This window comes from Rhinopithecus roxellana, chromosome 1 (genome assembly GCF_007565055.1).
Source record: "Rhinopithecus roxellana isolate Shanxi Qingling chromosome 1, ASM756505v1, whole genome shotgun sequence".
In the NCBI taxonomy this organism is placed as follows: Eukaryota; Metazoa; Chordata; class Mammalia; order Primates; family Cercopithecidae; genus Rhinopithecus; species Rhinopithecus roxellana.
Window position 1 is genome coordinate 151,904,647 of NC_044549.1, and position 22,002 is coordinate 151,926,648.

General features: G+C 34.1%; 1 protein-coding gene across 1 annotated transcript; it reads left to right on the plus strand.

Annotated features, from left to right (window-relative positions):
• Window positions 1–13,786: 13,786 nt before the first annotated feature.
• Window positions 13,787–20,892, plus strand: UTS2B (urotensin 2B). Its single transcript, XM_010385856.1, has 4 exons — window positions 13,787–13,889; window positions 17,834–17,932; window positions 19,155–19,192; window positions 20,638–20,892. Exons 1-4 carry the CDS (start codon window positions 13,787–13,789, stop codon window positions 20,890–20,892), a joined length of 495 nt encoding a protein of 164 aa, XP_010384158.1.
• The last annotated feature ends 1,110 nt before the right edge of the window (window positions 20,893–22,002 follow it).

A 22,002-nucleotide genomic window follows, 5' to 3' on the forward strand; every position in this document is an offset into this window, starting at 1 on the left:
GAAACAATGAATATGAGAAGACTTCTTATTGAGGATATTTCAGCAGTGCAGGTGTTTAAGATGATACTTTCTTAATCTAGGGAGCTGGTAAGATAGAAGGAGTGAAAGGTTTGAGAAATATGTAAGAGACTTAATTGATGACTTTGTGATTGATTGGAAAAGAAGAGGCAACAGAGAAGAAAGAGTTTCTTGAATGAATTATTGGGTAAATGGTCATGCCATTTTCTAAGATAGTGAATACTGAAAAATAAATGATATATTAGGGTAAAAATGAGTAGTTCAGTTTGTGACATGGTTGAGAAGCTTATCAGAAAGCCAGGTGGGAAAGTGTCTTTGGATGCACAGGTGTGGTACTAAAGAGGTGGGGAGAGAGGTATAACTTTTGGAGTCACTGACATGTAGAAGGTGATTAAACCCATGTATCTGCTAGGAATATATTGAAGCATGATAATAAAAGAAAATCTAGAATCAAGCCCTGAGAAAGTTCATCTTTTAAAGGTCAGAGAAAGAGAAATGGTAAAAGAAACTGAAGAAGAATAACCAGCAAAGTAGGAGAAAACAAGAAAAATAGGGAGTTCTGCAAAGAGCAGGTTGTTGTCAGCAATGGAGTCACTACAAAGACACCCTGGAGAATGAGGACGGACAAGTGCTTATTTAATTTAGCAGCGTAAGATTTTTAGAAAAGGCTATTTTAGTATTTCAGTAAAGGGAAAGGTGACAGTGAGATTCAAATGGGTTGAAGAGTAAATATGTGAAAAGTATTAGAGGCAGAAAATTATTTTAGGAAGTTTGGCCTGAATGGGATGGAAAGACTAGACATAGTAGGTAGAAGATTGTGAGTGTCCTAATAAAATTTATTTGGTGTTTTGTTTGCTTTTAAGATGGGAGACAAAAGGTTTGTTGTTGTTGTTTTTTAAAATGGAGTCTTACTCTGTTGCCCAGGCTGAAGTGCAGTGGTGTGATCTCAGCTCACTGCAAGCTCCATCTCCCGGGTTCAAGCAACTCTCATGCCTCAGCCTCCTGAGTAGCTGGGACTACAGGCGCCCGCCAACACACTTGAGTAATGTTTTTGTATTTCTAGTAGAGACGGGATTTCACCATGTTGGTCAGGCTGGTCTCGAACTCCTGGCCTTAGGTGATCCACCAGCCTTGGCCTCCCGAAGTGCTAGGATTACAGAAATGAGCCACCATGGCCGGCCAAGTTTTGTTTTTGTTTTTGTTTTTGTTTTTAATGATAGTTGGGAAAAGTATGTAGAGAGAGAGAGATTAAAGATGCAAGCTATAAAAGGAATTGATAATATAAAATCTCCTGAGAAGACTGGAAGAATACATATAGAGACCCTGATCCTTGATAGGATGGAACTTTTTTTAGAATTACCATCACCCTGGAAGCTGAAGAAAGAAGGTGAGAACATGGACATTTATCATAGCTCATAGCTCCTGTTGGCCAAGGAGTCCATCCTTTAAATGGAGTCACAAATCATTTTCTTGACAGTTTTTTTCTGGTCTTAATTCTGAGAGTCTGGTTTCCTGCTGCTTACAACATGCTTAGGCTTAGATAACTTTTTTCCTTACAAAGGCACTGCTAATTTAAATTTGCATCTTCTAATATACCCTGGAGCTTGAATCCAGTTTTTGCTCTCTTCCTATTACCAGGGCCTTTATATTTCAGATGAATCCTTGCTCAGTGGTTTCCCCTTGGGTAAAGATTCTAAATAATGTTTTATTTTGCATCATGTGATACAAGTGGAGAACGGTATGTCTAGTCCTTGACTTGAAATCCTCAGGCTGGACCAAAATCCCCTATTCACTTGCTTTATTTATTTATTTTTGAGATGGGGTTTCGCTCTAGTTGCCCAGGCTGGAGTGCAGTGGTGCAATCTCAGCTCACTGCAGCCTCTGCCTCCCAGGTTCAAGCAATTCTCCTGCCTCACCCTCCCGAGTAGCTGGGATTACAGGTGTGCACCACCACGCCTGGCTAATTTTGTATTTTTCGTAGAGACAGGGTTTCTCCATGTTGGTCAGGCTGGTCTTGAACTCCTGACCTCAGGAGATCCTCCTGCCTCGGACTCCCAAAGTGCTGGGATTACAGGCATGAGCCACTGTTCCAGGCCCTCACTTCTACTTAGGCATCTCCCATGTTCTCAACCACTATTGAAGATACTGCTTGAAAATAGACTAAACTTCCACATTACAGCATGTTTGTGTTTGAAAATTCCTGCTGCCATGCTCACACACTAGATCAAAGTCCCTTCTGGATGAAGTGTCTGTATATCTCATGGCTCTTCTTAATAAAGATGAGACTGAATATTTAGAGATTTTAAAAATATAGTCAAATTTTAAGTTTGGGGATATTACTGCCAACTTTACAGAGACAAACTAGTTATAAAGGAATATTATGAATAATTGAATGCCAACAATTAGAAATCTATATGGAATGGATAAATTCCTGGAAGGACACAAATTAGCAAAACCAAATTAAGAAGAAATAGAATTGATCTATAGAAGTAAAAAGGTTGAATCAGTATTTCAAGATAACTTCCCACAGAAAAACTACAGATGAATTCACTATTGAATTCTACCAAATGTTGAAAGAAGAATTAACAATTCTTAAGAATTAACAGTGTAAAGGATTGTAACCAATCCTTTACAAACTCTTCAAAAACTTAAAAGAGAAAAGACCATTTTCAATTCGTTCTACAAGGCCAGTATTACACTGATATAAAAACTGGACAATGACATATAAAATAAAACCACAGAGCATCTCTTATAAATATAGATGCAAAAATTCCTAATAAAATGCTAGTAAACAGTCCAGCAACATATAAAAAGTAACACACAACATCACCAAATAAGATTTATCCCAGGAATACAAGGTTTATTTAACAAACAAAATTAATCAATATTATACACCATAATTAACAGAATAAAGGATGAGAATTTTATTCTGGTTTTTCTTTTTTTTTCTCTTTTTTTTGAGACAAAGTCTTTCCCTGTTGCCCAGGTTGGAGTGCAGTGGTGCGATCTCTTCTCACCGCAACTTCTGCCTCCCAGGAACATTTTATTCTATAGTCATCTCAATAGAGGGGAAAAGGCATTTGACAAAATGTAATACCGTTTCATAATGAAAACACTCAACAAACTAGAAATTGCAGGGAACTTCCTCAGTCTGGTAAAGGGCAGCTACAAAAAAAATCCAGAAAACTAACATCATCCTTAACAGTAAAAGTTGAAAGCTTTACCCTGTAAGCTCAAGAAAAAGACAAAAAGGTCCACTTTCACCACTTTTACTCAACATTGTACTGGAGGTTCTAGTCAGGACAATTAGGTAGGAAAAAGAAATAAAAGATACCCAAATCGAAAAGGAAAGAGTAAAATTGTTTCTATTTGTTGACACGATCTTCTATGTACAAAATCCTATGGAATCTATGAACAAATAAATAAAACATATTAGAGCTAATAAAAGGATTCAGCAAGATTGCAAAATATAAGATTATTATGCAAAAAACAATTATACTTTCATGTCCTAGCAAAGAACAATGCAAAAATAAAATTAAGAAAGTAATTCCACTTGAAACAGCATAAAAAAGATAAAATATTTAGGAGTAAATTGACCCAAAGAAGCATAAGACTCATTCACTGAAAATTACAAAACAACATTGAAAGAAATTAAATACCTAATTAATTATAAAGATATTCTGTGTTCACAGATCCAGGCATAATATTTTTAAGATGGAATAATTCTCCAAATTAATTCACAAATTTAGTGCAACCTCTATCAAAATCTTAGCTTCCCTCCTGCAACTTCTTTTATTTTATTTTATTTTTTGCAGAAATTGACAAGCTGATCCTACAATGTATATGGAAATGCAAGGGATACAGAGAAATCAAAACAGCTTTTCACAAAGGACCATTAGAAGTCTCACACTTTCCAATTTCAAGGCTTACTACAAAGCTACATTAATAAACAATATTTTACTTGTGTAGGAATGGACAAATTGGTCAATGGAATAAAATTTATAGTTCAGAAACAAAACCATACATCTATGACAAGATACCAAGACCATTCATGGGGGAAATAATTATCTTCTAAGCAAATGTGGTGAGACAACTAGATATCCACATGTGAAAATAATAAATAAATAAAGGTGAAACCCAGCCTCACACCATATATAAAACTTTACTCAAAGTAGATCAGGCTGGGCATGGTGGCTCATGCCTGTAATGCCAGCACTTTGGAAGGCCAAGGTGGACGGATCATGAGGTCAGGAGATCGAGGTCATCCTGGTGAACATGGTGAAACCTCGTCTTTACTAAAAATACAAACAATTGGCTAGGTGTGGTGGCAGGCACCTGTAGTCCCAGCTACTCAGGAGACTGAGGCAGGATAATGGCATGAACCCAGGAGGCAGAGCTTGCAGTGAGCCGAGGTGTCGCCACTGCACTCCAGCCTGGGTGACACAGCAAGACTCTGTCTCAAAAAAACAAAACAAACAAACAAACAAACAAAGTAGATCAAATACTAAATTTTAGAGTTTCACTATAGAACTCTTAGATAATAATATAGTCATAAATCTTTGTGACTTTGAAGTAGGTAACAGTTTCTTAGATATGGTACTCAAAAACAAGAAACACAAGAAAAAATAGATACATTGGACTTTTTTTCAAATAAAACCCTTTGTTCTTCAAAGGACATGATCAAGAAAGTGAAACTACCCTCATACTGTGAAAAAATGTTTTCAAATTATGTATATGATGAGGAACTAGAATCCAGAATACAATGAACTCTTACAACGTAACAATAAAAAGACTCAATTTTTATAAAGGGCCAAGTATTTGAACAGATGTTTCTACTTTATTTCAACAAATTCAGGCCATTGTTAACACTTTTAAACGAAAAAAAGAACTCTAAGCACCGTCTTGTCAGGATGTCAAAAACTCTACTTTTGCTTCCTTCCTTCCCCCCCTTTTTTTTTCATTTAACTACACGTAAGGAATTCCACCCAGAATTAATAATCAGAGAGAGGTAAAAATAAAATTGTTCAATTTTCTTACTACAAAAGAAATAATAAGACCAAGAGCTTACTAGAGTCTGAAAGGAATTATTCAAATTAGTTTGAGTCACCATACTAACACTTATCTGTGCTTTTCTTGCCACTCATCATGAGAAACAGTCAGATGCAAGTGAATCTTAAAGCTATCTGTTCCCTGTAAATTATAACTTGATGATGTCTTCATTGACAAAACAGAAATGCCATTTATATCTTGTAATTGATATATAGACTAAGTTATTTAAGTATTGCTATTGAAAATACAAAGTTAAAATGTTTCTAAGTTTTCTTTAAAATGGGGTCTCTATTATTGGACCAATCATTTTCCATCTCTGTGTTTCCCAATTGTGATACGCGGGCAAGAGATCATGTGGGTTAAGCATGTAGCTCTGCGTTGGGTAGATCTGGGTTTCACTTTTGGTTCCCAAACTGTCTTCTTTTACTGTAAAATGTGAAAAATTATAATTGTTGTACAACTGCTGATGGATTGCTATGGAAATTAAATGAGGTACCATTTGTGAGATGCTTAGTACAGGGCCTGGCATGTGATGATTGCTCAATAAGTTGCAACAATAATATTGCCATATACTATAAATGTGTATAACAAGAACTCCCCAAACAAATATTCTAACTTCATTTATCCATTCAATACAATCAATAGTAAACATCTTCTTTTATTTGAATGATTTGGTTTTGCACTCATGACAAGAATTTAGTATTTTATTAAGGAGAGAGAGAGAGAGAAAAGATTTATCCAAAGGTCTTTGCAGACTTTCCCCCAAAGTGGATGGAAATGGTCATGGAAAAGGGACTTCTTTGTCTATTTCTCTTTTTAAATATCAATTCATTAAAAATTTGACAAAATTCTATACATCTATTGTGTGCAACAAGATGTCCTGAAGTATGTATACATTATGTTACGACTAAATTGAGGAAATTAGCATACGATTCCCTCACATACATTTTTGTGTGATGAGAACACTTAAAATTTACTTCTTCAGTGATTTTCAACAACAAAATACATTGTTATTAATGACAGTCACTAGGCTGTACAGTAGATTTCTGAAACTTACTCCTGCTATCTAACGGATATTTTGTATCTTTTAAACATCTGTTTCACATTTTCCCTTCCCCACAACCCAAGCTCCTGGTAACTACCATTCTCCTCTCTGCTTCTAATAGTTCACATTTTCTTAGATTCCACATAAAAGTGAAATTATGAGAAATATAAATATTTGTCTTTCTGTGCCTGTCTTATTTTATTGAACATAATATTCTTCAAGTTTATCTATTTTATCACAAATGAGAGTATTTGCTTATTTTAAATGACTGAAGACATTTCCATTGTGCATATATACCACATTTTCTTTCTGTTTTCATCCCATCATAAACTAGCTTGATTCAATATCATGACCATTGGGAATAATGCCGTAATGAATATGGTAGTGCACCAAACACATTAATTTCATTTATTTTAGATATATAAACAGTAGTGGGATTGCTGGATCATCTGGTAGTTCTATTTTTAATTTTTTGAGGACCCTCCATAAGGTCTTTTTCTTGTTTTAAAGCTGGGCTGTTTTCTTGATATTGATTTGTTTGAGTTTCTTAGATATTTTGGATACTAACTCCTGTGCAAAAACTGCTTAGTTTGACGTAATCTTGTTTGTGTATTTTTGCTTTTGTTGTTGGTGCTTTGGAATCGTATCTCAAAAAATCATTGCTCAAATCAATGTCATGAAGCTTTTCAGCTGTGTTTTTTTACAGTAGTTTTATAGTATCCAGTCTTAAGTCTTTAATCTACTTTGAGTTGATTTTTGCATCTAGTGTGGGATAAGGTAGTAAATAGTGATATAGAGCTTCAGTGCAATCTCTCCTAAAATTCCAATATAATTTTGTACAGAAATGGAAAAAAGTAGTTATTTTGCAGTAGCTTTACAGTATCGGGTCTTAAGTCTTTAATCTACTTTGAGTTGATTTTTGCATATCGTGTGGAATAAGGGTCTACTTCTATTCTTCTGAATGTGAATATTCATTTTTTTTGACACCACTTATTGAAAAGACTCTCCTTTCCCTGTGGTGTGCTCTTGGCATCTTCGTTGAAAATCAATTGATCTTAAATGGGATTCATTTCTGGGATTTATATAGTATTCCGTTTGTCTGTTTATCCGTTTTTATGCCAGTGGCATGCTCTTTTGATAATGATAGTATTGTAGTACATTCCAGTAATGTAGTATACAGTGATGCCTCCAGCCTTTTTTTGCTCAAAGTTTCTTTGGCTATGTGGGGTCTTCTGTAGTTCCATACAAATTTTAGGATTGCTTTTATTTCTATTTCTGTAAAAAAAATGTTATTGGAATTTTAAGAAAGATTGCAGTGAAGCTATACTGCACTTTTGGCAGTATGTACATTTTAACAACACTAATTCTTCCAATTCATGAAAGCAGCCTATCTTTCCATTTGTTTGGGTCTTTCATCAATGTTTTACTGTTTTCAGTATGCAGGTCTTTTACCTTATTTGATAAATGTATTCCTAATAATTTTAAGGGGGGGATATCCATTGCAAATGACATTCTTGATTTCATTTTTGGATAGGTCATTGTTAGTATATACAGAGGCCAGCGATTTTTGAGTGTAGATTTTGTATCCTGCAACGTTAGTGAGCTCATATAATTTCTAAATTACTGGGTGGAATCTTTAGGGTTTTCTCTATACATGATTATGCCGTCTGCAACAGGGACAATCTAACTTCTTCCTTTCCTATATGGATGCCTTTCCTTCCTTTCTTTTTTCTGATTGTTCTTGCTACCTTTTCTTTCTTTCTTTTTTTCTGATTGTTTTGGCTAGGACTTGAGTACAACATTGCATAGTAATGGTGAGAGTGGGTATACTTATTTTGTATGAAACCTTATCCTAGAAGGAAAGGTTTCAACTTTTTACCTTTGAATATAATGTTAGCTATGGGTTTTTCATATATGGGCTTTATTGTGCCTAGGTACATTCATTCTATACTTAATATGTTGAGAGTTTTTTTTTTATCATGAAAGGGTATGCATTTTATTATGTTTCTTCTGCATCTGTTGAAATTATCATATAGTTTTGTTCTTCGTTTGATTAATTTGGTGGATCATATCTATTCATTTGTGTATGTAAAACATCCTTGTATCCCTAGGCTAAATCACACTTGATTATAGTGAATGATCCTGTTAACGTGCTGTTGATCTTGGTTTGTTAGTATTTTGCTGAAGATTTTTGTGTCAATGTTTGCTAGGGATATTGGCTTGTAACTTTCTTTTCGTGTAGTGTCTTCATCTGGCTTTGGTATCAGAGTAATCCTGGCCCCATGAGTTTGGAAGTATTATTTCTTCTTAACTTTTTCGGAAGAGTGTCACAATGATTTGTATTAGTTATTAAATGTTTGGTTGAATTCAGCAGTGAAGCCATCAGATTTTTTTCTGGGTTTTTCTTTGATGGGAGGCTTTTTATTACCAATCCAATCTCTTTGCTCATTATTGGTCTGTGCAGATTTTCTGTTTCCTCATGATTCAGGCTTGGCAGTTGTTTGAAATTAGGAATTTATCCATTTTTTGAAGTTATTCAATTTGTTGGCATACAGTTGCTTGTAGTGGTCTCATGATCAATTGCATTTCTGTGGTGTCAATTATAATTTTTTTCTATTATACTCTTCCTGATTTTATTTGTCTTCTCACTTTGTATCTTAGTCAAGCTAACATTTTGTGGATTTTTCTTATCTTTTCAAAAAACAAGTCCTATTTACTTTGTTCTTTTCTATTGTTCTTCTAGTCTCTATTTCATTTATTTCTGCTCTGATCTTTATTATTTCCTTCCTCTCACGAACTTTGGGCTTAGTTTGCATTTGATTTGTTTTTCTAGTTTCTTGAGATGTCATAGATGTTTATTTGGGATATTTTCTTTTTTTTAACATAGGTATTTGTTGGTACAGACTTGCCCCTTACAACTACTCTCGCTGTATCCCATAAATTTTGGTACATCGTGTATCCATTTTCATTTGTCTCCAGATATTCTTATATTTCCCTTTTAATTTCTACTTTGGTCTATTAGCTGTTTAGAAAACATATTGTTTAATTTCCATGTATTTGTGAATTTTCTGAAATTCCTTATTATTTATTTCTAGTGTCATACCATTGTGGTTGGAGAAGATACAAGATATGACTTCATTCTTCTTAAATTTGTTAATTGTTTGTGGTCTAATACATGACATATCCTGGAGAATATTTGGTATGCACCTGAGAAGAATGTGTATTCTGGTGTTGGATGAAATGTCCTGTAAATGTTTGTTAGATTCATTTGGTTTAAAGTTTCATTTAAGTCTCATGCTTCCCTATTGATTTTCTGTCTGTATGATCTGTTCATTGTTGAAAATGGGGCATTGAAATCACCTACTATTATTGTGTTACAGCTGATCTCTCTCTTCAGATCTATTAATATTTGCTTTACATAATTAGCTGCTCTAATATTTGGTATAGACATATTTAAAATTATTATATCCTTTTGATGAATTGACCCCTTTATCATTACATAATGACCTTCTTTGTCTCATTTTGCAGTTTTTGTCTTAAAGTCTATTTTACCTGATGTAAACTTAACTATCCCATTTATTTTGTTATTCATTTGCATGGAATATCTTTTTCCATCCTTTTACCTTCTTTTCTCTTTTCTTTCTTTTTTTTAGATGGAGTCTCACTCTGTCATCAGGCTGGAGTGCAGTGGCATGGGCTCGGTTCACTGCAATCTCTGCCTCCTGGGTTCAATCGATTCCCCTGCCTCAGCCTCCCAAGTAGCTGGGACTACAGGCATGCACCACTATGCCCAGCTAATTTTTGTATTTTTAGTAGAGACAGGATTTCACCATGTTGGCCAGGATGGTCTGGACCTCCTGTCCTTATGATCCACCTACCTCAGCCTACCAAAGTGCTGAGATCACAGGCGTGAGCCACCAAGCCTGGCCCACTTTCAACTTACGTATATTTTTTAAAGTGAAATGAGTCTCTTGTAGACAGCATATAGTTGGGTATGGTCTTTATTCATCTATGTCTTTTGATTGGAGAATTTAATACAGTTATATTCAAGGTAATTACAGGTAAAAAATGACTACTGCCATTTTGTTCATTGTTTTTTGGTTGCTTTGTGTATCCTTTCTTGCTGCTTCTTCTCTTGCTGTCTTCCTTTGTGATTAAAATTTATCTCTAGTGGTATGCTTTGATTCCATGTTTTTCTGTCTTTTGATATCTACTATAGGTTTTTGCTTTGTGCTTACCATGAAGCTAAAATAAAGCATCTTATTATAACATACTATCCTAAGCAGATAGCAACTTAACATTGACCATGTAAAATAACTCTATACTTTTACTTTACCTCCTCACATTTTGTTTTTGATGTCATAACTTACATCACTTTATATTGTGTATTCTTTAGCAAATTCTTGTAGCTTATACATCTAAAGTACTATTTTTAACAGTGTTGTCTTTTAACTTTTGTACTAAAGATATTAGTGATTTATATACCACCATTACAGTATTAGAGTATCTGAAGTTGACTGTGTACTTACTTCTACCAGTGAGTTTTATACATTCCTGCTTTCATGTTACTAATTAGCACTCAGTTCTTTCAGCACAAAGAGCTCCCTTTAGCATTTCTTATAAGACTGGTGTGGTGGTGATGAATTTCTTCAGCTTTTGCTTGTCTGGGAAAGTCTTCATATCGCCTTCATTTCAGAAGGACAGCTAGGGACTTATTTTTCATCACTTTGCCAGTATTACCTAAAATATGGCAGAAAAATATTTTGGAAATTATATCAGATTTCTTAAAACAAGACTTTGTGGAAAAAACATGTGAAACAAAATTATAAATACAAACTCCAGGCTTTGTGATCTGCCCACCTCAGCCTCCCAAAGAGTTGGGATTACAGGTGTGAGCCACTGTGCCCGGCCCTGATTATTCATTTTGGGGCCAAGTGCAATGGCTCACACCTGTAACCCCAGCTCTTTGGGAGGCTGAGATGGGCAGATCACAAGGTCAGGAGTTCGAGACCAGCCTGACCAACATGGTGAAACCCTGCCTCTACTAAAAACACAAAAATTAGCCAGGCATGGTGGTGCTAGCCTGTAATTGCAGCTACTCAAGAGGCTGAGGCAGGGGAATCAATTGGACCCAGGAGGTGGAGGTTGCAGTGAACCAAGATCACACCACTGCACTCCAGCCTGGGTGACAGAGAGACTCCATCTTAAAAAAAAAAAAAGAAAAAAGAAAGAAAGAAAATAAATGAATAATCAGTATTCAACCTTATCAAAAGATAGTTAAATTATTTTGCCACTTTCAAGAAAACTTCTTACCCATGAGAATTGGAGTTCCTCATGCAGTTTACATCAACGCTTTTTAAAAAGTGGAATAGTCTTATTTATACTTAATTTTTTAAATTAAGGCAATAAAAGTTGAATATGTCTTTAATACAGTGCATATCTAAATTTCCAATTGCATTGCAAAACCTGTTTTCAGGTGTTTATTTTGAATTATTGATTAGATGTATTATTTTATATCTTTTTTACGTATATGACTTGTAATTGTACAATTTTTCATCATATGTATATATTCTCTCTATATCACATGACATTAACTTCCTATTTTCCATCTTGATATAATGTTTTAAAAATAGAGTTTAGAAAGTTAACTTAAATAACTTGTTAAATAAATAAGGACAGATATCAAGGTACATTTGAATGACAGAGGTTTTGAAACGCTATGGAGGAATAAGCTTTTAGGATCTGTGTTCATCATTGTTCATGGTTGAATTCTTACTTAAGAAAGTAAGACACAAAGTGTTGCAACTATTCTTTCAGCTCATTTAGCTTTATAACTGGATGTAAAGTTTAAGGGAGTTATATTTTTGTCTTTCAATTACTAGAAATTTTGGTTATTACTTAGTCACACATCAAACATGCTTTCACTCATTTTTCCCACAAACCACTATGGTACTTGCACATAGGGACAGAAATGACTATGACTGTAACTGCTCTCAAAGTATTTACGATTTGATAGTGGAAGCAGACACACAAATACATAACTAATGAAAGGAGAAATGAATTTTGAACTATAGTAGATATACAAACAAAATGTTGTGGCAGTCCAAAGGAGAAAAAAAAAAGTTATGACACAAAGTAGAAAAAAGATCCAAAAGGCTAAACAGTTTTGATGGCATTTGATCAGCAACTTCAGAAATCAGTAGGCAAAATGACCAGTTGTAGAATAAAGGATTCTAGGCAGCCATGTCAGCAACGCTCTGAAGTGCAGAAAGCACAGGATATGTTCATGCATTAGTAGCCTAATGTGGCTGGTACACAAAAATATATAGTGAAAAATGAACTTGTAAAGGAGAAACAAGCCTAAATATCAAGCCAAGTAATCTAGATTTTATTCAGAAACTTTACTAAGCAACCGGTTAGTACAAAGATTAGTCATTCTCCTTAGTTAACGCCATCATGTGCTGCAGTGTATGCACTGGAACTGAGTCAATTTTAGAGTGGATACATCCCAAGTCTTTTGGGACAAGTAAATGCCAAGACCAGAGGTCATTATACTATAGCATCCCTGGAGCCATAATATACCGAAAGACTTTGACTTAAAACCAGCAAAATTAAAGCAAGTATTAAAGAGAGTAACTGATGGGACATTTGCCTGCTTCGAATTAATTAAATTCAGTCTTAATTTTTAAAAGTGCTGCTTGCAGCAAAATGAAGCCATCCTTTTCTAATACAGTGAGACAGTAAGTGATCCCATTATGATTCATTTCAAATTTGAGGTTTTCTCCAGTTTATTCAGTTGGTTAAGAGTAAAGTGATAGTTGGCCGGGCATGGTGGCTCAAGCCTGTAATCCCAGCACTTTGGGAGGCCGAGACGGGTGGATCACGAGGTCAGGAGATCGAGACCATCCTGGCTAACACGGTGAAACCACGTCTCTACTAAAAAAATACAAAAAACTAGCCGGGCGTGGTGGCGGGCGCCTGTAGTCCTAGCTACTTGGGAGGCTGAGGCAGGAGAATGGCTTGAACCCGGGAGGCAGAGCTTGCAGTGAGCTGAGATCCAGCCACTGCACTCCAGCTTGGGCGACTGAGTGAGACTCCGTCTCAAAAAAAAAAAAAAAAAAAAAAAAAAGAAAGAATAAAGTGATAGTTGCAAATAACATCATTATCGGGAAGACTACCACCTAGCTCAAAAGTAGTCAAATGAAAGACATTGTTCCCATTTTCACCTGCCCTCTATGCTCTCAGCTTTAGTATTAATAAGATTTGAGGTTAATTAATCCTGGAATCAGGAAATAAAACCATAAGTTATGAAAATCCAACAGTTTTTTATTTCAAGAGATTTTGCTTCATCCTTGTGCATCTATTTGAATGTGTGGGCATGCCTAGGAATGCCTGCTTTTAGTGAAATGGGTGGGTATGAGATGTATTGATTGGGTTCTTCCTGCCATTGACTCTGTAACGAACCTGTCACTTCTCCAAGAAGTGAATCATGTGGACAGGGTGCATTGCATTTCATTGGTTTCTTTTCTTTCTTTCTTTTTCCTTCATCCAGAGCATTCATAACTGAGGCACATTTGCCTTTTGCAACTAAGCTGTACTGAATTCCAAAGCCATAGAAATATCCATTTTAACCTGGAAAGTCCGTTTCTTTGCTAATCCAGAAGATTTTTTAACATGAACAAGATCCTCTCAAGCACTCTTTGCTTTGGACTCCTAACTTTGTCATCTGTGTTGATCTTTTTACAATGTGTGCATGGACGGCCATATCTTACCCAAGGTACGTGCACATCAATTTAAAATCCTGCAGGTGAGGAAATAATTCTTCTATTTCCATTTGAACAACTTTGATTTTTCTGCCATTGTTGAAATAATGTTTTAAGAAATAAATATTAGTTAACAGCCAAACCTCCCTTAAGTAGTTGCTGGTCAAAATTAAATGTCATTTCAATGCTGTTCTTTTCAAGTAGATTAATTTTACCCAAATTAATTTTATCCAATATTGCACTAAATTCACTTCAACTATACTTTAAATATTGGGGTGCTTGTTTCTCATTTGTAGTCCATGACCAAAGATTGGGAATGTATCAATAGTATTATATTCTTCATATTTCAAAACTCTATCTTGGGGAAAGGAAAAGGAGATTTTCATCTTACAAGACTATTAGTAAGTTCTTTCTGAAAAGAGAGTACAACAAAGAAAAATACATCAAGATAGAAACTTGTATTTGCAGAGATTTGCAGAAAATAAAGCATTGGGGGAAATCATAGCAGTTTCAGGAGGGCAATGCTAACACCTACATTACACATTTTTTATCACATTCCCAACATACTTAGGATACTTATGTTAAATGAAATAATTCCATCTATGACAGCTAGAAAATATACACCATGATAAAATTAGTGAAAATAAGTTTCTGCTCTTAATATTATGATATATATAATTTTTATTTAAAATTTTTGGTGCTTCTATAGAAAAGGTAGCTCTTAAACTGAGAATTCATAGAGTGAGATTTAGTGGTGATTTATTAGGCAAACAACCTAACCTCATTGAAATTTTAATACATTTCTTTATGTTTCCAAAATAGTGACTTAAAGTAATGTTCTCTAACATCTTTTCCAGCCTGAAATTCTTGCTGTTTCTCTCATCTAACTGACTTTCTTGTCAGGAAGAGGAAGATAACCTTTTACTCTCAGCTTACTTAAGGGGAACTAAGACAGAATGTAATAAATTTTGTTTACATGACATTAGATTGAGAAAAGAGATCAAGTTTCCAATTTCTGATTCTAATTGCATTTTACTGGACCTTGTGACCTCAGTCAATAAAAAGTAGAGTAGTTCTGTTGGCAGAGGAAATAAAATTGCATAATCCCTTATTATTTATTTATGAGGATCTTACCCATTGAAAAACAAGTAGTCTCAGGGACCTAAATACAAGACTGGGAATCAAAGATTCTGGATTTTATCCATGACACTCACATTCTGTCTTTGGCCAGCCACAATCATTGCATTTGGTTGGTCTCCATTGCTCTTTCTAGGAAATAATGAAATTTCCAATGTTTCTAACATAATGTAAACATGAGAGGAAAAATGTGGTTATTTGCTGAAGACTTTGCAAAATTAGGATTAGGTAACTGTAATTTCTAATTTCATGTGTATATGAAATAGAGAAAAATCTGCCTCTAAAGCATTTGCTAGATTACAGTTAAATAACACCTCTGACCTCAGAATGCCACACAGTTATATGCATATATTACTGGCAGCACAGTGGAACTATTTCTCTCAGAGACCTCTTTGATCTCAGTTTTACCATATGTAAATAAGGAAGATTAAATTATTAATAAGGTTATTTTCTATCTAAATAGTCCACGATTAGAGTGAGCTCTTTTCCATGTATACATTTTTTAAATCCACTATTTGACTTATTTTAGTCTTTTAATATAATTTTAAAATAAGCATTTATCTGCTGACACAGACTACAAAGTTGGGGTTATCAGCTTTTTTCTGTGTGTTAGAACTCTCCAAGACAAATGGCACAATCCTCCCAGCTTACATCTGGTAGGGACCATATGAAAGTGTGCCTGAGGGAATGAGCCTGAAATTGGGCAAACTGCCTAACGCAAAGGAGGAAGAAAGAGTACCATGACCAAGAAGATCGTGGGAAATTTATTTTTGGGAATAAAATCGTTTCAGGAGTTTCCAGATTTCTTTCTGGTAAAATTTCTTGTCTCAATGCAGTAAAAACCTTCCCATGTAAATGGAAAGCAAAGAGACAACTAAATTTTTTAAGATTCAGTATCTCGAGCAGGAATGCATCACCATTTTCTGTGTAATATTTGCAAAAACACTCTCTCATGTTGGAGCAGCTCTGCTGTCTTTTGTGTCAAATGTCTGTCTACACTCAGATATTTTATATTCAAATATTTCCTTTATTAATATTAACTACTGTTCAAAGATAGAAACATTAGGAACATAATTTTTTGTTTTAAAGCTATATCTGTTTTAAAACTAAGTATGAAAACAAAAACCAAAAGACTTATTTTCTATTGCTTTTTTTTTTTTAGCCAATATCTTAATTTCAGAAATCAACTTTTTAAAATTCCTTGAGAAAAGTTTTTCTTCAGAGACTAACATAAAAGAAGTTTTTTTTCTTAAGAGATAGTGATGAGGAATTTCTGAGGACAAAGAGTTATAGAGGTATAATTATTGGAAGCAAAACTAATCAAGCAAATCTATCAGTTTTGTTTTTCGAAAAATGTTTCACTTAACTACGCAGAGGAATGGACTGTGAATTAAGGGGAAAAAAACTTTAGATCCATACTCTTCTAGTTAGATTACTCTTAGTCACATACATTTTCTAAATTGAAGGTAATGAATCTGCTTCTCTTATCATAGTTGTCTTTCTGAAACAAGTAATTATTATTATCTGGCTCTGAAATATACCATCTTTTTTTCAATGAAAACATTTTAAAGATTACAATTTAACATTTTTAATGAATGATTAAAATAAAAATTACATTATTTCATAATAATGTCTTTCTTTTAAACTGAACTATCTCTGAGGGTCTTTGTATAATTGATGCTGAGCAAAATTTGATATTCTGTTGGTATTTCAAATACTCAAAAGAAAATTGTACCGGTAATTTTTATGTTTATGAAGCAAAGAAAATTGAAGAATTGAGCAACAATTAAGTGTCTTTGGTTAATGTAGAAAATTGTGATTCTGTCACCTACCCCAAATTATTCATTTTCTTCTTTTTAATTAGCCATTTAACTGTTTGAATTTATCAACTAACATTTTGTAGAGACAGGAAAGACAGGTGATTTTAAGAAATAGTCTAATCAACTTATAAGTCTTTTCTCTAGCTGAAACCATGTACTCATCTTAAACTTAAATCTTATTAATATTGATTCTACTCACACTCTAACAGTACAAGAAGGCAGCGAGAAGAAAAAATGATCTTACAGAAATTATGTGATAAAGGTTTGATTTTTCAGACCATTTCACTAAAGTTCATTGTAATACACTAATTATTATTTCAATTGAATTATTTGTCAATGGATATTTTGTTGAATCTTCATGTTTTATAGCTTGCTAGAAGTCTCTTGTCTCAATTTCTACTCCAGAATGAAGATAATTATAGTACTGAGACATTTAGGCAGCTGAGGAATGAATGACTGTGAAGTAAATTGACAAAGATGAAAAGGTGTCAATACGGAAGAAGTTGACACCATCCTAGCTCTGCCACAATCTTCCTTGGATGTTTTAAAGGAAATTCATGGAACATGAACTGGCTTATACATAAATGTGTATATCAAATAAAATCACAAAATAAAATGTTATTTTTTCTTTTGAAAACTACTTTTAGTTTATACTTATGTTAAATAAAATAGTAGAACATTCTAGAAACAGAGATTAAAAAGAAGAAAGTAAAATTCACCTCCAATTCTCCTACTCAGAAGTAATCACAGGAAAAACTGCAGGGTGCAACCCTCCAGGTATATGCATATATTCTCTCTCTTTCTGTGTCTGTCTCTTTTTGTCCATATTCATTCAATATATATTCAATACTTTTTTAAATGACCCATCCCTTTGGATCATACACTCTCTCTACATTTCTTTTGTTGTTAAATATACAAATTGATAGTTGCCTGTAAGACCAATTTAATCAGAAATATTTTCGGTGACTCAGATTGAAAATTGTGGTTTTTGATCATTACAGGAAATAAAATACTTCCAGATAAAAATTATCCAAATCATGAGAAACTGTTCCTGGCTCTACTGAATAAAAATTTTGATTTCCAAAGACCTTTCAACACTGGTGAGTTAAGGATAAAGTCAAGCTCTATTTATTAAAAAATAACAGAATCTATTTTGTCTTGAGACTTGCTTTTTCTAAGTGTTAATTGATATTAAATGAAATAATTACTCCTTTGTATGTTACACTAAAGATCTAAGTGATTTTTTTTTGTTTTATATTTATGTTAAATCCATGGAGTTATTAACAAATATTAAAAGCCTATTTTGGTCAATTCGAGGGTGCTAATGAGATTGGTAACCATATAGTAAAAAAAAATGGTTACCTTTATTCATGTTTTCTTCTCATCTGTGCAATTCTACACTAGTACCACCAGTATTTTCTTTTATTAAATGTTTCAAAAATGTTATATTTATAAGTTTCTTCTAGAAATTTCACAAATTAACTGCAGCTTTGTTGTAGTTAATTTAGCATTATTTTAATCAAAATCTTTCAATTTTAGGATATGATTGGAGTACAGATGATGAATGAAAAATTTAGGCTACACCAATTGAGATTATTTTTATTTGAAGAACAGGATAATCTGACTTACAAATATCCATCAGATTGTCTTCCAAGAAATGACTAAGATTTTGTCAGAAATTTAGCAAGTCTAGCCTAAGAGAAAACGTGACCAAATGATACTGTGCTACTCTCCCATACAACATCTGAAGTAGTCTAAAAATGTCTGTATTTATATAACAAAATGCCAGTTAAAAGAATAACTTAATAAATACTTTTAAAATTCTGGATTTTTAAACCAAAAGTAATATATTCCTATTGAAAAATAAGTGAAATTTATAAAAACAAAAAATTTGTACCCAAATTTTAAGACCTGGAGCAAGTTAGCATTAGTATTTCGGAGAATTTTCTTCTTGGTTGAATTATGCATAGGATACATGGCCTGCTTTTCTTCTTCCCATTTAATGTTTTATGAGAATTTCCACATGCCAGCAAAAATGGTTTATTTCTAAATCATAGGTCATGTTAGAACCATGGTCTACTTTAGAAAAACTTTGTACTTATTGTTGAAAGTTAGATATTTCAGATGTCATAACTGATTGCATTTCAATACTATGGGCATTGAAAAAATATACTGGAGATTTTGTATTAGGAATAGGTGGATGATGTCAAATCATACGAAAAAGACATGTGCTTTCTACATAAGATCCTAAACGTGTGTACTGAAGCAAATTAAATATCACTTGCGATATACGTTTTTTCATATGACAAATGTGTCTTGCAGATCTAGCATTGCCTAACAAACTGGAAGAACTTAACCAGGTGAGAATGTGAAATACTTAAATGATCAATTTTAATAACAATTATAAGGAAATTTCTTCTTGGCACAATGTTTTTTTAAAAGAAATTATTAATACTACAATGTAAAACTTCTATTCCTGCTAAACAAAGGGTGAAGCTATTTTACAGGAAAAGAAAAATCAAATTATACTAACACAAAACAAATGAAAACTAGGGCTGAAGTGATCTTTCTGTATAATGTCTAGAAATCTGGATTCTAATTTTAGCTTTGCAATTACCAAACTGTGAAACCTGGGGCAAACAAACTCTCTAGACTGAAATCTCCTCCTCTGTAAAATGGGAGGCTATAAATAGACGGATGTTTTTTGAAGTTATTGTTTTTAAACAGTGGGAATCTTTTCTCCCCCAAATGTTGTGTTTTTCCAGCAAATGAAACATGTAAAAGCAGAGCTGTTTGGCTTGAAGCAGCTGGTTTGAAGAGCCTGAAGTGCTGCCCTCTTAATGGGGGCCCCTAGTAACACTATTTTCTCTGTGCAATTCCATTACTCTGCAAACCGTATGGCCATTTGGGAGAGAGAATTATTCTCATCATTCTCTTCTGAGTAGCACCAACATGGAGATAAACAGTGGTTCAGGCTGAACCCTACTTTTGTAGTTAGTTCTTCAGGGCTTAAGGAAATTAATAACCTTGTTAAAAATTAAAATAAGTAGAATTCTAGATCGAAATTTTAGGGCCTCAAAAGACTTTTTCCTTCCAACTAGAAAAGACAAAAAAATTCAGGAAATCCAAGCATCGATGTAATAATTTGTAGCTCCTTAAAAAGACCTGCTCATTATAGGTGACACAAAATAAAATCCAAGTACACAGGCTGTATTTACAGGTTCCCCATTAACAAACAGAGGTGACTTCCTTTTGCCCAAAACCTATTTCTTTCTGATCTTTTGTTGAGTCATGTACCTTTCCTAGTCAGCCCCTAAATGAACGTTCCGTTTTTCTTCTCTCTTTTTTGTTTTTTTTTTTTTTCCTTTATTTCCGTTTCGTTTTTCTCTCTTCCTTTCTTTTGTCCATTTTTTCTCCTTTTTTCTTTCTTTCATCTTTCCTCTTCTTCAATAAAGAGCAGCTTTTGTTTTTGAGATGGAGTCTTGCTCTGTTGCCCAGGCTGGAGTACAGTGGTGCGACCTCAGCTCATTGCAACCTCTACCTCCTGGGTTCACACCATTCTCCTGCCTTAGCCTCCCAAGCAGCTGGAACTACAGGCACCCGCTACTACGCCTGGCTAAGTTTTTGTATTTTTTGTAGAGGCGGAGTTTCACTGTGTTAGCCATGGTGGTCTCGATCTCCTGACCTTGTGACTTGCCTACCTCAGCCTCCCAAAGTGCTGGGATTACAGGCATGAGCCACCACGCCTGGCCAACAGCATGGCTTTATAGAAGACGAATTAATTATCATTTTACAGTTTTATCAGCTGGAAAAGCTAAAAGAACAGCTAGTGGAGAAGGATTCTGAGACGTCCTATGCTATAGATGGTCTATTCTCTTCTCATGCTAGCAAACGAGATAAGCTTTTATTTCAAGGTTTTAAGATTGACTTCCAAAAGATGATTTTTGCAGTTATTTCTGAGAGGAAGATGATTCAGTTGGCATTTCTTAGTCTTATGGTGGTGATCAATAAAAAGGTTCATATTAAAAAAATAAATTCCGATAAAAGTGTTACCATATAAATGTATTTGAGCTTTCTGGTATTTACAACAGGGGGCAAGTTCACACTTCTCAGGTTTAAATAAAATAGGTCCTTATTGTATAAACTCTGGCTTACCCTTGCTATTTTGGCTTAAACACTGAAGCAGCAAAGACCACAAATAGAAATAATCCATTTTAAATCAATTTGAAATTTCACAGAATCTATTCTGACATAAGAGGAAACTTCATTGCTATAACACTTGTTCCAAGGTTCGATTCATAGCATTTTATTTTAGAAAGATTACTTTTTTGGATTATGCTTTTGGATAATTTTTCCTAGGAAGTTATTGTTTCTTACTGCCTTTGTTTTTATTTTTGAAAAAAATACTGTATTACTGTTTCTTTATTCATGTAGTGATGAGAGATTTCCTAAGGCATATTTATTTTTACTTGTCCCCTATACCAGATTTGTCTTTAACTTCTGTAAAATCATATTTTCACAATATTACTAAGGGAAGAAGGTGGACCAGTGTTAAGCCCTGAACATATACCAGACATTTTATATTTTAATGTCTCAAAATATAGTTATTAAGCATTCAGACTCTAGAGCTAGACTGCCTGGGTTCAAATTTTAACTTTGACTACCTACGCAACCGTGGAGAGTTATCTAATTTCTTCTGCCTCATTTTCTTTGCCTAAAAATGCGAATAATGATAATAATTTTCATGGGATTGTTGAGAGGAGTACATGAGTTAATTTAATTTAAAATAATTCCTGGTATGTAGTAAGTACTATGTAAGCTTAACTTAAAAAAATTATTTCAATCATTATTACTACAATTATTTTCTACACGAATCCCATACGATGGCTATTAATATGACTTTTTTATAGATGAGAAAACTGCATCTCAGAGGGGTTAAATTTCATGCTGAAAATAACCCAACTGCTAAGTGACTTAGCTAGTAAGGCTGAAGGATAAAGTGGTAGAAGATGAAGTGGAGGGTAGGAGGGAGGGAATTTAGTGACCTTTTTTTTTTTTTGAGACAGAGTTTCATTGCCCAGGCTGGAGTGCAATGGCAGAATCTCGGCTCACTGCAAACCTCTGCCTCTGGGGTTTAAGCAATTCTCCTGCCTCAGCTTCCCAAGTAGCT